The 16,232-nt window shown below is 37.3% G+C and overlaps 1 protein-coding gene across 1 annotated transcript; it reads right to left on the bottom strand.

Annotated features, from left to right (window-relative positions):
* Positions 1 to 163: 163 nt before the first annotated feature.
* On the bottom strand, positions 164 to 13,708 carry LOC117988516 (uncharacterized). The gene is made up of 12 exons (XM_034975667.2): positions 13,546 to 13,708; positions 11,394 to 11,591; positions 8,895 to 10,832; positions 8,683 to 8,813; positions 8,385 to 8,606; positions 6,270 to 6,336; positions 4,993 to 5,049; positions 4,091 to 4,234; positions 2,979 to 3,196; positions 1,847 to 2,011; positions 987 to 1,136; positions 164 to 441 (listed from the first exon to the last, which is right to left on the bottom strand). The coding sequence occupies exons 2-12, from the start codon at positions 11,578 to 11,580 to the stop codon at positions 385 to 387; spliced, it is 3,336 nt and encodes a 1,111-aa protein (XP_034831558.2). The 5' UTR covers positions 11,581 to 11,591; positions 13,546 to 13,708; the 3' UTR covers positions 164 to 384.
* Between the last annotated feature and the right edge of the window lie 2,524 nt (positions 13,709 to 16,232).

Below are 16,232 nucleotides of genomic sequence, written 5' to 3'. Positions count from 1 at the left end.
CAAAAACTATTACTATTTTTTGTATTTACAAATCAAAGTGCTAAACCCTTGCTAAACCTAAATGTCAAAAAATTATGAATGCGTGTAAATGCCAAAACTTAAAGATGATTTTGAAACTTTTTTAAAGCATTTTGATAAAATAGTATCAACAAAAACGATTGCATTTATTTAATTATAAAACACACTTTATTAAAATATAAAATTTACGATTATACAAAAAAAGTCAGTTCAAAAAATTATTTAGAAAAAAGTTTAACTAAACAAGTCACTCTTCAAAACCAGATTATTCACTGCATCAGGCGCTTTCCATTTCGCTTATCTTTCGCCCTTGGTCATAGCAAGTAAGTAGGTAATCTTTCTTGTTGCTTCTTTAGCTGGTTGCCGCTAACAGCAGTTGCATCGCCAACAACTGGTTTTGGCTCTTTCAAAATATGTATATTCCTGAAAGTTGATGGTTGAAATGGTTTTTAATAATTAAATCTAAATTTTAATACTTATGATAGATTTTATGGAATTTTCTATTTTTAGATTAAAACATCCGATAATACTAGTAAGAAAAATGTAGGCGCATTGTCATCTTAGGCCGCAATAGGACGGTTCATTATTTGCGATAAAAGATCTGTTAGTTGTTAATACACTACTTTCTAAATTTTTAGGTCATTTTTAAAAAATCCAGTCAAGTGCGAGTAGGACTCGCACACGAAGGGTTCTATCTATACCATCGTACACGAAATAACACGTTTTTTTAGATGTAACCACAGATTCACGATTTTCGGATTTTTTCCTTTACTCTTGCTATAAGACATTCCTATCTGCCTTTATGATTTTAGTTCACCAGGAAGTACCCTATAGGTTTATATTTCCTTGACGGGTGTTGACAGACACCACAGACAAATAGCGAAGTGATCCTATAAGGCTTCCTTTTTTTCTTAGGAGATACGGAACCCTAAAACGTCACAGCAGGAAAAAGGCCACACGATACTTACTAAAAGAAATGCAGCCGCCAAAATTAAGGCTTTATGCTTTGGTTGAACAGCGTGAGCTGGATAGCTGATATTGGTGGTGAAGCTGACCAGCTCGCGGTCCCAGCCGTGGCAGATTTTACCGACTTGACGGAGAGAGTCACCAGTCAAGATCTGTAATTTGCACATATTAATGCTTAAAAGACATTTTTTTAAAATTTTGTTTATCTCTTTACAACTTGGCCATTTGGGTGGGTGGTGGATCTGACTCCTAACTAGATAACCTGTGTCTTGGATGTCATTAGTCCAAGGTTAGACTAGTTATCTGTAGGCTATAGGAATGATCATGGGAAACCACCGTATAATTATGAGAATGACCAGGTTATGCTCTGTAATGTAATAATGATTTAGACATCTGTAATGTAATAAAGCTTAGACTAGCTGTCGGAAGGCATACAAGGCAAGTCTGTACCAGAACACTGGCAAAAACGAAGACAGATGATAGTACCTGCTGATGATTGATTACTGATATGATACCACAAAAACGCGAAAAATAAAATAAAAAAATCCTATAATTTGTAAAAGTTTACGATAAATTTAATTTACTTATTATAATATATAATTTTATAAATAAAACATCTGACCGACGCTAGAGGTCAACGAGCGTTGCGTAAGTAGGCCACACGGAGTCAATACTACGTCGTAGGCGGAGCAATGACCCGAGTTTTGCACGTTATCATTTTGAATTAGGTTTGAAAAATACTAAATCACTAAAACTACAAAATTAGGCAAATTGTTATTGGTATTGTAAAAAAAAACATAACACTGTACACTGCACAGTGCACAGCAGCAGTACTTAATACCGCACTGTGGATGTTGTTTACCTTAAATTCCGAGAGTTGCAAACTACGCTTCCAGCTGATGGGTCCTTCCAGCACATACACCACGGTATCATTCACATCACGCACCAAGTAGAATGGGACCACCCAGGTCCACTGCTGCTGTATCCTCCCGATGTAGTCTCCCGGAGGTGTGATCACTTTCATTTCCTGATTAGATACAAAAAGGATAAAAATATCGTAACCTGGGACACGACAGAGATTAATATGAAGGTGACGTCACTGATGATCTTCATATTAATCTCCGAGCGAGAATCGTATAAAGTTAAAGAGCGACTAAATATTCGGATACCTACAGGTTGAAAAATGGTAAGGTAGTGCTTATAAGTATAGTGCATTCAATATTAAATGGCGTGTTTCCACTTGAGACCGTCATTAGCAATAACAGTTAAGTCGTGGCGGGTGAATTCAAAAGTATCAACACTAGTTGGTTTGCAACAAAACATATAAGGTTGAACCGGCTCCTTTAAAAATTAATGGGCTCTATGAGTGTTTGGTTTATTACCCCTATTGTTTACGTGACATGTCGAATGTAATCCTATTGTTATTGCTAATGACGGCCTCAAGTGGAAAGACGCCAGTTAATATTGAATGCAATATACTTATGACGGTGAAAATGCTTTTACTTTAAAAATGTATTGAAGATCAAATCAGACACAAGCAAGACATGCAAAAATTCTTCATAATGCTTGTTCTGTAATAAGTAATTAGGAATCCTGGTTAATTAACCATAAAATATACTAATTAATTTTTGTTTAAGTAAATAGGGTTTTTTCTAGTGTTTGTGATCTTTTAACTAGGATTCCTAATTACTTATTACAGAACAAGCATAATGAAGTATTTTTTCACGTCTTGCTTGTGTCTGATCTGATCTTCAATACATTTTTAAAGTAAAAGCATCTTCGCCGTCATAAGTACCTATAGTGCATTCAATAGTAACTGGTGTCTTTCCACTTGAGGCCGTCATTAGCAATAACAATAGGATTACATTATGTCACCTAAACGTGGATGTTTATCCAGGGCACACATTGGAGAGAACTGACTAAATATGAGTTCTCAATCTCATCAGTACTCCTAACATATTCCCTTGGGTGTTAATATTTCTTGTAAACATTACCTGTAACCTACAAGGAAACCAACACGACGCTGCAGCCAGCCTCCTGTGCATTACCAACGCTTCTTGCCTCGTATTATCATGAAGGTGCATCACGAATCCCCGACCAGTGCCACACAGGCATCGCTGTGCCGGCGTCGAAACTTCACTGGCTATATACAGAGCTTCGCCTTGTGGGATCTTCACTATGTAGCGATTTTCTGATTCTATTGTGGCAGTGACTGAAATGTAATAATATTAAAGTCCTTTAGATTTCATACTAAATAATATACTGTACCTACGTTGGTCGTTAAACTTTAAAGATCACGTCTATCGAAGAAGCTGTGGAGGCAAAACGTCTTCGAGTGGAGACCGGCGTGTCTTGCAATTAGAATTTAGGTCGCCTACATTCTACAGTACGTGGCAGAAAATAATGTACATTGAACGTACCTACATTAGAATGAGATTTCAGCTTTGTAGAGCGTTGACTTTGTCACTCATGCCAATGTTTTTTTTTCGGTCTCAACGACAGAGACAATGCTCTACAAAACTGCTATCTCTTTCTAAAAGTCGATGTACATTATTTTCTGCCGCGTACTGTACTTGCAGATACTTTCCTGTTGTCTCTGCTCCATCTAAGTGCCTACTTAGAGATCAGAAAAGTTTCTGGCACTACTTAATTGGATACGAAAGGACAAACAGCGGAACCGTTGGCGTATGTAGGTATATTCTTTATTGCACCACAAAAACCAAAATGACAGGTTACAAAAAAGATATCTTAAAAAGTAGGTAAAAAAAGGCGGTCTTATCGCTAAATAGCGATCTCTTCCTACCTTAAAAAGACATACTTAAGCACTTATGTCCAATCCAGTGAATGCTTAACTAATGATGATCGTAAGCAGGGGCGGATTTGCAGTCTTGGCCGCCCTAGCCAATGTAGTAAGTAGGTGCCAGCCGCTCCTTTCTCAGCACTCATCATAATTATAGACTGTAATGAATTTACTTTATTGCCAACTTTTATCATAAAATCCGTGAATTTTTTATCACTATTGGCCGCCTCTAATATCTGGCCGCCCTAGACCAGGCCTTAGGGCAAATCCGCCACTGATCGTAAGGAGAAAGTAGCTAATACTAACGCTCAATAAGTTCTACAGTTTGTTGGATCTGTAAACTTGAAACACCGATGAGGAAGTCCAAACCATGCATAGGGATGAATTGTCCCCTCGTAGTGTTGGATTGCCAGTCTGTTGTGGACACTGGGAGCTCAGCTCGATTAATTTCTGTAGAAAAATTTAATTAAAAAGCCTCAATAGCTCAACAGGTACAGGAGTGGAGTGAAAACCGAAAAAGGTCGACGGACGGTTCAAACCCTGCCCGTTGCAATATTGTCGTACCTACTCCTAGCACAAGCTTGGCGCTTAGTTGGAGAGGAAGGGGGAATATTAGTCGTTTAACATGGCTAATATTCTTAAAAAAAAGTGCGAGTCAGGCTCGCGCAATGAGGGTTCCGTACTACAGTTGTATTTTTTCGACATTTTGTAGGATAATTCAAAAACTATGATACATAAAAATAAATAAAAATCTGTTTTAGAATACACAGGTGAAGACCTTTCATATGATACCCCACTTGATATAGTTATCTTACTTAGAAAATTGCAAATACTAATTATTAGTTTATGACCACAATTAAATTTTTTTTGTGTGATATAACCACAAATTCACGGTTTTCTGATTTTTCCCCTAATGCCAGCTACAAGATCCACCCAACTGCCAAATTTCATGATTCATCTAGATCAACGGGAAGTACCCTGTAGGTTTCTTGACAGACAGACAGACAAGATTAAATTTTTTTTTAAATTATTAATTAATCACCCTGGACTGAAATTTTTTAGGCAACTGCAATATATTTATTGACATATTAAATTGGATATAAAATACGTTTCATCCATTAACCAGCTCGGTGAAGGTCTTTCTATAGCGGGATCCTATACTAAAAGTAAGCTTCTTCTTTTTACCAAAAATTTGGTAGGTATCTTACCTTGCGATTGCGGTTGTATGTTGATTACTAAGGCAGGTCTTACCGTTGATCCATCGTCTATAAAATTTAATCAAAAGTGAAATTAAAATTCAATCTTATCTTATACCAGCTTATGCTCGTGACTTTGTCCGCGTGGACTACGAAAATTTCAAAACCCTCTTCTACCCCTTTAGGGGTTGAATTTTCGAAAACCCTTTCTTAGCGGATGTCTACGTCATAATAGCTACCTGCACGCCAAATTTCAGCCCGATCCGTCCAGTAGTTTGAGCTGTGCGTTGATAGATCAGTCAGTCAGTCATTCAGTCAGTCAGCTTTTCCTTTTATATAAGTATACTAGCTTATGCTCGCGACTTCATTCACGTGGACTACAAAAATTTCAAACGCCTCTTTTTCCTCCTTAGGGGTTGAATTTTCAAAAATCCGTTCGAAGCGGATTTCTACGTCATAATAGCTATCTGCATGCCTGCAAATTTCAGCCCGATCCGTCCAGTAGTTTGAGCTGTGCGTTGATAGATCAGTCAGTCAGTCAGTCAGTTAGTCAGCTTTTCCTTTTATATAAGTATACTAGCTTATGCTCGCGACTTCATTCACCTGGACTACACAAATTTCAAACGCCTCTTTTACCTCCTTAGGGGTTGAATTTTCAAAAATCCGTTCGAAGCGGATTTCTACGTCATAATAGCTATCTGCATGCCTGCAAATTTCAGCCCGATCCGTCCAGTAGTTTGAGCTGTGCGTTGATAGATCAGTCAGTCAGTCGGTCAGATTCCTTTTATATGTACAGATTACCTTCATTCATTTAGATGCTCTTCGTTCTTTTAATTATGGAGTCAGCTGATAATTTGTAATGAAGGGCCGATAATGTTCTAGATGAGTGTGTATTTATAAACTCACTAGCTGATCCCCGCGTAGATTTAGGTTTTTAAAGATCCCGTATAGCTTATGTCACTCAGGAATAATGTAGCTTTCTACTGGTGAAAGAATTTTTAAAATCGGTTCAGTAGTTCCAAAGATTACCCCCTACAAACAAACTTAACGACATTACCTCTTTATATAATAGTACAGATATAGATTTATAAACTAAAGTCTAATTCTAATGATTTGGTGTTAAATATGTCTTTTGTTAACAAAATTATGTAAGAAACAATCACTATGAGTATTAGTTACGCTTTTAGTTTCGTAACATTGGAAATATCTTGTGATAACACTTTTCTAACTTTTTACTACTGGTAATGAAATAGTCAGAACATTATTATTTTATTGGAAAGTAACACTACCTTCTGTTGCTGCATGATTGTCTAGTCCTCTATCACTTTCATTTTCAGTCCTGTTAGCCATAATTAACTACCAGCTATTAACACTAATCAATCTTTGTGAAATTTGTTTAATTAGGATGTTCTTTGTTATTAGTACATTGTCATACTGTGTTATAGACACGATTCAATCGGTCACCCGGCTTCTTATCAAAAGATAAATCCTTTTATTATCAGTTATCACTGACGTACCTACATGTTTTGCTATGTAATATAGACGTGTTGGTATTGTGTGTTGATATAGTGCAGTTTTCATTATTCCTTATCTAGAAGATATCCTAAATATTTTTTGTATTACTCATAATTTTTTGATGCGGTTTAGCTGTTATCAATACTCCCTTATTTCATTCAGCTATCATGCTTACCTTAAAACTATTCTTCTTTAGCTGAAGGTTAGCTGTTAGGGAAGAATGGGGACATATAGCCAAACGTGGCACAACCGACCGATGACGGCTCGGTCTTGGGGCGAAACGATTCAGCATCAGAAAATAAAACAAAACCAGTTGAAAACCATTTATATTAATGTGTAATCATGAACTTGAACATTTTACGAATAAAGTGATAACATTCAAGTTATATTTTCACTGGCAAAATTTCAAATCTTCATATCTATTAAAATGACTCGTTAAAAGTTACTACGGGTAACATTTTAATTAGGTACAATAATAAGTATAAATTTGATTTCGTTCATGAGCTGGCGTCTAAGGTATGTCAAGTTATGTTTATTCAACAACCGTGCCATATTTTGCTCGGAAGACATAGGAAATAGATAGCTTTTCCTGCTATTTACTGAAAGGAACTGTAAATATCCGAAATTCTCGAAAGCCTTGTCCTTTCAGGTCTTGCCTTATTCGGGGCCTAGGATTTAGACTAAAAGTTTTGGGAAAGCGATTTTTTATTGTCCTAGTATAGCCTAGAGTAGTGCACTAATGCTAATTGTGCTTTACAGCATCCAATATTCTTTTCATACACCAATAAGGGTTCACAAGATGCTCACTACTAGAAATTATGGCTTAGTAATAATAGCTTTAACATTTGATCTGATGTTATTATGATTTTTTTCTTATAATTATCTTTGCTTGCAATAAATATACCAACGCCTTGTTCTTGTTAACCATTAATGGTTTTCATTAGAAAGTGTCACAAATACGCCTGGCATGGTTTTCCACCTCCTTATCGACACTCCAAAAGCAGAAGAAATACACCGCCATAAAACAGAATACATATAATATTATAACGACAATAGACATGTATATAAATAAACCATGTAAAATTTACTCGAAATTTCCGTTACTTAGTACGCTCAGTTAAAATTTGTTTTAACGTATTTATTATAATTTTTTTTTCTCTTTTATTTCTTATAAATATTTCTATATTTTATTACATATAAGATTTTTAAAGTTTATATTCATACGTTTATTATATAATTAATATTAGTTCATAAAATACTTAATTAACGTCGACACACTTAAAGAAACATTGTATATAATGTTAGTAAATATTTAACAACGATAGAGATACTTTTCCAAACACTCATAAACATTTCCTACTTATCCAAGAAATCCTTTCACATTTTCCCGACTCAATAGGTATATCTAACGTTTATAATAATAAATGTAAACTATCTGAATAGCAATATAAAATGTAATAAGCAAACGATTATTCAAACGATACTGAAGAACACTTACCTAACAATTAAAGCATTTGAATTTTGCATAAGTAATATTAATTAAATATCAATAGCAAAAAGCTAAGTATACATTAGACGGATATTAGTTACATTAGAAAAGTTTACCCATATGCGCCTATGGCTGGTTAAGCACACATGGGTAGATCGAAATAAAATGTTTTATATTGAACTCTAGGAATTATTGACAATAAGAAAAAATAGAACTATTAAAATGTCTAAAATTATCATGATAATGATAATGTTTTATTCGTTAGAATCTTAAAAGAGAAGTTTTTAACAATTGAGCTTTGAAACTCATTTGTTGGGCTTCTTTTCCATTTTGGTATTTTTATCGGGATCTTTGCACTTGGCTCGTATCTTCGAAATGAGCGGTTTCTTGGAATCATTTATCGCTGCAGCGCTCTTTGCCATCCTAAATTAAGTTTTAATGTAGCGGGGAGGCAAGGACTTGCTTCGCATTCACCGTCTAGTTCGTCAGCCAGGTTATCATGTAGTTCCCTCAGTGCCATTAACGCGGAACGAGCTGCTCGCTGACAACTCATGTCACCCTCGCATGTAGAATCTGCTTCAGAAAGAAATACCAAGTCGCAAGTCGTTGGTGGGGCTTCTCCCTGAAACAAAAATTAATTATTATTACCTACTTGAACTACTTTCGATTTAAAAAAGGAATAACTATTTTATACTCACACATAGATAACAAATTTGATGCAGACTGCACAAAGGAAGAAATAGTTGTCCACGATCTCCAGCCAATAGATCAACGCCGCGGCATCGCTGAACAATCTTTGCTAAAACTGGGCATGCTCCCGAGGAACTTACTGTAAAAATACAAGTTATAATAATTAACAATAATTATAGAAGTAAAAAGATCGTATTCATGTTATGATAAATCAACTAACCAGTTGACATAACCGGAATACGATGTCTTCCACTGCCACCCATATATCCTTCTGACAACTGTTCTTCAATTTTTCCATTTAAGTAATGTCCAGCTCCTTGCTCATCTTCAAAGTCTTCATTTTTTTCATGATTGTTAGTAGGTATTTCATTACTCAAAATAACCTTTTCTTTTTTAACAGCCACCCGTTTATCTTTAGCATCAGCGTGGTCAGGGGAAGAATGCAAACCTGAAGATGTCTTTTGCAGTTGCAGGCTTTGTTTAAAATCTTTAAGGGCTTTTCGCATTTTTTCCAAACTATAAGCTGCAGCTAAACGTGAAAGTAGCTTTTCTTTCATTTCCTGTTCTTCTTTTGAGTCGAGTTCCTCGCCAATATTTGAGTAATGTAATGCTTCGTCAACAATTAATCCTTCCATATTTCTTAGTTTTCTGTCAATATTATCCAGTTTGGATTCATTATCAGAACCGGGACTTCTTTTTTCGTCACGAATTACAGGGGAAAGTATTTGATTTGCTTGAAGTTCTGATTCCTTATTAGATTTAGCCTGCACAAAATTTCTTTTAACGAAACTGTGTTTCCTGAATGAATTTAAGGGATATATGACTTCCTTATTAAATGTATCAAAGTATTGTTTTTTCAGTCTATCTTCATTAAGATTATTAACAAAGGAAACAGATTTTTGTAGCCTTTTGTCAATCCCAAAATAGTCAGACCAGTCAATAGATTTCTTTTTTATTTTTATTGGCTTCTCACTTTCAGCATCATGCTCAAGATCATGGTTAGTGAGGTCTTGAGTATATTTGTGATCATCAGAATGATTATTATGATCATGGCTATGATCATGATCATGATTATGATCATGGTCATGGTCGTGGTCATGGTCGTGGTTATGATCATGATGAATCTGTTCATGTTCCTTGCTAGATATAACAGGAGGATGTATATTGTGACTATGCTCTTCGTGGCTGTGGTCATTGTGGTGAGTTCCATTGTTATGATCTTGAGTATGGTTATGGCTTTCCATAATAAGTGTCGGAGGTTTTGTGTCATGAGAACCTTCGACATATTCACTACTACGCTTTACAGGAGATTTTATAATTTCACTGTCCGCATCCCCAAAGATTTTTGATAAATCATTAATTATTTTTGGGTCTGTTCCGGCACTGCTTCTAAAAGATTTTGAGTTGTCATGTTGGCCTTGATCTGGTACAAATCTCTTCTTTTGACTATTAAAATTATATGGTCCACTGCTCCGTTTAGATATTGGAAATCGTTTTTCAATGGACTCATAGGCATACTGATCTTCATCGGCTAAATCAGAAAGGCTGTCATCATCGAGAGGTTGGAAAGCAATAGCATATTCTTCTCGCATCTCATCTCTATCATCTTCAGGTATTTCATAAGAGTTGTTTGGATCAATCGGATTCATATTTTCTACAGGTTTTTTAATCGCTTCCGTATCAGTTAAAATTGACCTGTCTAAACCTGAATCTGAACTACGTTTGCGTTTAAATGCTATAGGTCCCCAATTGTTTGGATATCGTTTCTTAACAATTTTTTCTTTGTACAACTTAACAACGCCTTGAGGCGCACTATCAGCATTGGTTCGATCTTTATTATTTTTATACTTTGACCAAAGCTGACTTAGAAGAAGTGCGTATTCAGCGTCATTTTCTTGTTTATTGTCTAAAGCATTACTATTTTCCTCGCCTTCATTTCTATCCATGAAGAGGTCACGAAGTCTATCATTATCTGAATGCTGACTGCGCTCACGAAAAGGTGACTCTTGCTTCATTATAGGTCCATTAAAGGCTGAGTTTTTCTTCATTATTTGGTACTCATAAGCTTTAGAAGGCCTTTCATTTCCCAGTAACTTTACAATATATTGTGGTGAGGGTTCTTCGTCCATATCTTCTACATCTTCACCATAATCAGGTTCTAAAATATAAAAATTACTTAGTATGTAAAATACATGTAAAATAAGAAATTGATGGAGTGCTAGGATTTTGTTCAGTTATCATAGATTATTGCAAGAGTAGGTATTTCTGGCTAGAAATTCCCAGTTGCAGCCCGTAGCTGGGAAGTTAGGGGTATTACACCCCCGTGTTGGCCTACGCCTGATCGATTCCGTCTCATCAGACTTTGTACCACACCAGTGTTTGCATGTAATACACATTAACCACTACAAATTACAATATATTCGTAGACAGTATACTTAGTTGGCTAGACACAAGTTATTAGACTAAATTATGCCCGCGACTTTATCCACGTGGACTAAAGAACCAACCAATTTTCAAACCCCTGTTTTACCCCTTTAGGGATGAAATTTTTTAAAATCCTTTCTTAGCGGATGTCTACGTCATAATAGCTATCTGCATGCCAATTTTCAGTCTAATCCGTGCTATTTTCAGTCTAAGCTACTTGAGCTTGAGCTGAGCGTTGATAGATCAGTCAGTCAGTTAGCTTTTCTTTTTCTATAATAGATTGTGGTGTATGTACCAGGATATGTTTGTGGAGGCACGAACTCGTAAAGCGCTTCGTAGTCCGGCGGAGGCACCTGCCCGCGCAGGCGGCTGCGCTGTCTTCTCTGCAGGGCTTCCAGGGCTCCGCGCAGGGACCCGCCGCGCTCAGCGGAGGCGCAGGCCACCACACACACGACAAACACCCAGATCCACGTTGCACGCATGTCGTTTGTTTCTTCAAGCATAATACATAGTGTCCGCTATTTCACAGGTCTTTATCTATACCCATGCAAAAAATCACGTCAATCCGTTGCACCGTTGCGACGTGATTGAAGGACAAACCAACAAACCAACAAACCAACAAACCAACAAACAAACACACTTTCGCATTTATAATAAGGGTACTTATTCTTATATAAGTATTTATTCTTCTTCTATATCAGTCAGTAAGCATATCTAGTAGCGCAGAAACGGACGAATTGCTCATTGCTCAAGGGACGCCTTAATGTTGAGTTGACCCTATTACGAGGATGTTTACAGCAAACAGGATAATTTCGCGTCACTTCACTTTAATTTCATCGCGCTGCCTTCAACGACAATCTCCATGGCGCAGTGGTGTGCGCTGTGGCCTTATAAGCGGAAGGATCCGGGTACGATTCCCGGCAGGGGCAATTTGGTAATTTATAATTTCTAAACTGTCTCTGGTCTGGTTTGGTGGAAGGCTTCGGCTGTGGCTAGTTACCATCCTACCGGCAAAGCCATGCCGCCAAGCGACTTAACATTCCGGTACAATGCCGCGTAAACCCATACCCACGTTAGGTATGGTATGGTATGGAACGTATAACCCATGGGCTATACGCGCGTTTAACAAATCTGCCATACCCATTCCAAGTTCCCACTTCCGTCTTAGGCTGCATCATTACTACCAGGTGAGATCACAGTCAAGGGCTAATTACTTGTATTGTAACGGAATAAAAAAAAACACTACCATGTCAAAATAATGCCTGTAATGATTACATCAGCCTGAAACATAGTAGATAAAAAGTTGCCTTCATCAATTTCCGGGATGAAAGCTACCTCTTAGGTATACCAAATTTCATACAAATCAGTTAAACGGGGTCTTTAAGAATCCCGTGGGAACTCTTTGATTTTCAGGGTTAAAAAGTAAAAGTAAAAGTTCTTCCCCGGGATCTAAACTAGCTCTGTATCAAATTTCATCAAAATCGGTTAAACTGTTGGGCCGTGGAAAGCTGATAGACAGACACACTTTCGGATTTATAATATTAGTATGGATTAGCTGACGCACCCGGCTTTACTCGGGTGGAATTTCTGATAATTCTTTTAAATCTATGATATAGAGAGGACTTCCATCATCCAAGCTAAATCTCAAGTTTCAGCACATAATCGTATTGTCCACCAGTCAGTTTGTCCATTTGTTTGTTTAGAAAATAGATATTCGATAGACAAATAATATCTATCACCCGGTGAGGTCAAGTCAAGGGCTATCTTGTCATCGAACAAAACCGGTCAAGTGCGAGACAGACTCGCAAACAAAGGGTTCAGCACCGTATCGTACAAGAAATAATACTTTTTAGCGGCATCTTGAAATTTTTATTAGTTGTTATTATAGCGGCTATAGAAATACACACTCTAAAAATTTCTGATCTCTACCTATTACGGTTCATGAGATACGGCCCAATAACAGACAGACAGACAGACGAGCAAACGGACGGAACAAAATTACTTATTAAAAAAATTGGCTTGCCTATTTGAAAAAAAAAACTTTGAGATGAAAGATGTTTTCCTCTAAGTTACTGTAAGTATATCTTCGTTGTATTTATTAAGAATTGTAGTGACATAGTAGGTATATGAAGTTGGTTAGTTATATGTAGGTAGGTAGTTATATGAAGTGGACATTGGAACAGCTCTAATAGAGATTTCTTCGTTTATTCGCATCATCATATTTTGTAAGTGACTTTATTTTCGCAACTGCAAAATTGTCAGGTCAGTAATATAGGTCACCATATTTCTGCATAAAAGGCTTGATTTGCCTAATATTATAAACCAAGTATGCTTCACTTATGTCGCTCTACACATTTCGCTGTAGCTCGCCGTTCTTTCAATGAATACGAGTATTATATGTTATTTGTTGACAAAGCTTCATAGGTAAATAGATAAAGAATGCTTACCTTACAACATTTAACACGTCACAACAAAACAAAGGGTGCGTTTTTCAAAGTGTGCGGACACAGGGATGTCTGGAAAACAACTGGGGTGCTGAAAGTTGGCAGCCTGCGCGGTACCTAGTGCGCCGTAGCGGCAGGGCTCCGTAGGCTTTCAGTAGCTACGGCCGTAGATACAGCTACGGAACTGGCTATGAATGATATGGCTGAAAGATCTCCCCGGGGGGGAAGTGCGGGGGGTTATATAACGGCGATCGATACAGGCAGCGAAGCCTAGGCGGCATGCACAATGTTGCAGATCGCGTTTTGTTTGTTTTATTGGAATCCGGCGGCTTGTACCTTACAGCTTGCAGTATTGAGTGAATTAGCTGCATTTGTTCATACCAGACTTTATTGTTATACAAGCAATCTTGTTAGATTTTATTTACATTCATTGTTGAAGTGAACGGTATTAGGTTATATAATTTTTATTTAATTGAAATGAAACGCACCCCATTACGACAGATAATTCTAATAAAATAATACGTATCTATCTCTTTAACTATTTTTATTAAAAAAAACCTAAATATGTGGCAACCAGGCATCAAAATGCTTTGTGCTACCATAATTTGTGAAATAATATACATACAGTATACTTACCTTTCATACTTAATAGCTTTAGGTTTGGTAGTTTTTGTTTTGAATTAATTTATGAATATTCGTTTAAGTAAAAAGTTCAAGCTATAAATATAACTACTAACTCTTTAATTGAATGAGTTTCGAAGATAGTTCAAACAGCACTCAAAAGACGTCGAGACTAGTGTGGAGTAATATGGCAGTGGGAAAGATATCAGCACCGCGCGCCACCGTAAGGAATTTCACCCTCACCACCTGGGTGTCTGGTGCACTTCGACCGTCCACTGTGCCAGATCCTTCTTTCCACGCACATGCAAACTGTGGAACCAGCTCCCATCGGCGGTGTTCCCACTACATTACAACATGGGTTTATTCAAGGGGCGGACCAACAAATTCCTAAAAGGCCAGCAACGCATCGGCAGTTCCTCGAGTCCTGCAAATGTTCATGGGCGGCGGTAATCACTTAACATCAGGTGCTCGTTTGCTCGCTATCTCTATTTAAAAAAAAAAGATCTGGGTGCCGTCTTCCCACCGCATCATTCTCCCGAGAAAACCTCCTAAAATTACGTGATTAATAACGGAAAGGGGTGACGACCCTAAGCAATGAGGATTATGACGTAGGTCTCTGAGATCTTTCCTTTGTTTTATATTGTGGTAAATTTGCGGAAAAAGAAACGGAGGGTGAACTCAGTATATAAGAAGTAATTAATATTATCATGTAACTACGTTATGAATAAATCAGTCTCAAAGTTAATTACTTAGTAGTAATTGTAGACGCAGTTTATCCAAATATCTTTTGCGGTTTCCTATTGCTATATGATAATTGATAAGGGTCTTTCATCGTTATTGACTTCAGTACTAGACAATTGGAAATAATATCTATTAACGCTTAAAATCCAGGCTTAAAACCTATTCAAGTACAAACTATGTATTTAATATTTTACTTTGTATCTTCAACCGATAGATGTCCACTGCTAGAAATAGGTCTCTACTCTCTTGTAGGGTCTTCCATACGCCATGGTCTTGCGCTGCCTGAATCCAGCGGCTCCCTGCGACTCGTTTGATATCGTCTTGCCACCTACCTAGTGGGAGTCTTCCAACGCTGCGCTTTTTGCGATGTTGCCATTTTAGTCTTTCGACACCAACGACTTTCTCGAACTATATGCGCTGCCCATTGCCATTTCAGTTTTAGTATCTTTTGATATTAAATATCCCTCTGTTATCTTTCTGTCTGTCTAAGTTAATTTATTGGTAGACATGGTTTAAGTACTTATATTGAAATATCTTTTGCGGTTTCCCATTCTTGTGCGGTGGTAGGCATTTAATTGAGCAGCCCGACGCGGACGCCACGCCGCCCGCGCCATGTCGCCTCAATGCTTCAAATTATTCGCTTCGTCGCGTCCTTGTAATGCGGGTATTTCATCGCTTTTCTATTCAGTACTTGACAATTGGGATAAGAGTTAAACCCCTTGCTTTATAATGCTTTGGATGCTAAGTTGTTTTTAGCATTTCTACTAAAATCGCTACTATGTAGGTATTTACTAATTTCTCTGGTGGAAAGATCGTGGCTAGATTACCAATATATTACTTACCGCCATCCTGATCCTGAATCTACCTGAGTATAATAATTATGTTTTGAGTTTTGTTTCAAAATCTTTTTCGGTTCAAACATTATAATGTTTGTAAAGTTGCAATAAAATGTATTAGAGGATTGTATTGAGGCCTGTTAGGTACAGTATCAATATTATCACGCGATACGCGATATCGCGATCCTGTATCAAGAAAATATTGATGGTATTGACAGAATCGCAATGTTTTTAATTGAAATTCTGGTGATTCCAGAATCGCGATACGGTAATGGTCATGACTGTCTCAGAACCGACGGACGATGGGGTAGGTATTCCAGAACACGCAGTGCGGACTACGTATCAGTAAGCGCAGGTTAGTATGACTACCAGCCCGCTGCGCTGGACCGATGGATTGAAGCTGATGAATAAGAAAGGTGGAGGAGCGTGTTTCGTGGCGTGCTCTTGACAAGGCCTATAGGTCCAGCAATGGAGCACACAGGCTGGTGGATT

The sequence above is a fragment of the Maniola hyperantus genome, chromosome 2 (assembly GCF_902806685.2).
Source record: "Maniola hyperantus chromosome 2, iAphHyp1.2, whole genome shotgun sequence".
NCBI lineage: Eukaryota > Metazoa > Arthropoda > Insecta > Lepidoptera > Nymphalidae > Maniola > Maniola hyperantus.
The sequence above is the reverse complement of the archived record's forward strand: the minus strand, read 5'-3'. Positions and strand labels throughout refer to the sequence as shown.

Coding starts and splice junctions, on each gene's coding strand:
- LOC117988516 (XM_034975667.2), bottom strand. CDS start 11,580: ATGCGTGCAACGTGGATCTGGGTGTTTGTCGTGTGTGTGGTGGCCTGC. Junction 6,337..8,384: donor GGCAAAGAGCGCTGCAGCGA/TAAATGATTCCA, acceptor AATAGCTGGTAG/TTAATTATGGCTAACAGGAC. Junction 4,235..4,992: donor CATACAACCGCAATCGCAAG/GTAAGATACCTA, acceptor ATTTTTCTACAG/AAATTAATCGAGCTGAGCTC.